Source organism: Rhinopithecus bieti, unplaced genomic scaffold (assembly GCF_001698545.2).
Source record: "Rhinopithecus bieti isolate Rb0 unplaced genomic scaffold, ASM169854v2 scaffold_20175, whole genome shotgun sequence".
Lineage (NCBI taxonomy): Eukaryota > Metazoa > Chordata > Mammalia > Primates > Cercopithecidae > Rhinopithecus > Rhinopithecus bieti.
Window position 1 is genome coordinate 1,974,317 of NW_016809984.1, and position 1,414 is coordinate 1,975,730.

Genomic DNA, 1,414 nt, shown 5'->3' on the forward strand with positions numbered 1-1,414 from the left:
CTGGAAATGTTATCTGAAGACGAAAAAATAGAACCAGAAAATTTGGTTGAATCTAGCGTCAGAGAGATGACCTTAGGACAGCCAGGAAGAGCTGGAACAGGAAGGTTTAATCACAGGCTCCTCACCCTCTGCTGATGGGCAGTGTGTGAAATCCAGCATGGAGCACCGCAGCACTAGGTGGGAGGAGGGTGAGAGGGTGATGGGGCAGCCTGGGAGCTGGGGCAGTGTAGGCAGAGGAGCAACTGTCTCATCACAGAAGTTTCTGCCTTCACCCAACCCTTCTGCTCCTCAGGACAGGGAGAGAGTTTGGGTTGTGGGGAGCACTGGACTCAGGAAGCCTGTAGGGGGAGGACACAGGACAGTGACATCACAAGATACTCCTTGCATCAGCAAAATCAAGGCCCAGAACTCACTCAGCTCTTCCCCAGAAGGACCAAGTCCTGCGTCAGCTGCAGTGCCATGGGCCCCAGGCTCCTCTCCTGGGTGCTGCTTTGTCTCCTGGGAGCAGGTGAGTCCTGTGCACAGGACAGCAGCCCCATTCTCAGCTTTCCCACCCCTGTGTCCTCCACTTTACCTTGGGGAGAGTCTCCACGCTGTCTCCTGGCTCATCCTCCATCTGCTTTTCCCACAGGCCCAGTGCAAGCTGGAGTCACCCAAAGTCCCACATACCTGATCAAAAGGAGAGGACAGCAAGTGACTCTGAGATGCTCTCCTATCTCTGGGCACACTAGTGTGTCCTGGTACCAACAGGCCCCAGGTCAGGGGCCCCAGTTTATCTTCGAATATGCTAATGAGTTAAGGACATCAGAAGGAAACTTCCCTGATCGATTCTCAGGGCGCCAGTTCCGTAACTATCACTCTGAGATGAATGTGAGTGCCTTGGAGCTGGGGGACTCGGCCCCGTATCTCTGTGCCAGCAGCTTCGCACAGCCTGGCAGTCACTGGAATTCTGTGCACTAATCTCTCTGCTTCCGTGTACGGCAGTCTCAGACCAGACAGCTGTGAGAAAGGCTGGCAGAAACAAGGCCAGGAGGATCTGCTCAGAGGATGCTGCTGCTTCAGGAGGTTCACAGCAAAATTACCTTCTTTGTCGGATGCTGTACACTATAATGATACAGTAGCTGGCACTCTCCTTTTTAGAAAAAGAAATTCATTTTGGTGTCAGGATTGTTCGACAGATGTGTAGTACAGAAGGTAAAATCTCAAGGGTTTGCTTTATATAATTAAGGGGGAAGAAATTGAGATTTGGTTTGGAGAAATTTGAGGAGAACATGATTGAAGATTAGGAAAAAATAGAAGTAGAGCTACCAGATGATAAAAAATTGTGTTCTCTGCAACATAACCTGTCAAAGTTTTCAATTGCTAGAAAATATGCAGCAAGGCCTTGTAACAACTGGCATCACCCCAGGGCCAG

General features: G+C 50.4%; 1 gene segment (V, D, J or C); it reads left to right on the top strand.

The window, feature by feature from the left end:
• The first annotated feature begins 398 nt into the window (after positions 1-398).
• On the top strand, positions 399-960 carry LOC108541484 (T-cell receptor beta chain V region CTL-L17-like). The segment is given in 2 exon segments: positions 399-508; positions 632-960. Coding segments are annotated over 2 exon segments (378 nt in total).
• The last annotated feature ends 454 nt before the right edge of the window (positions 961-1,414 follow it).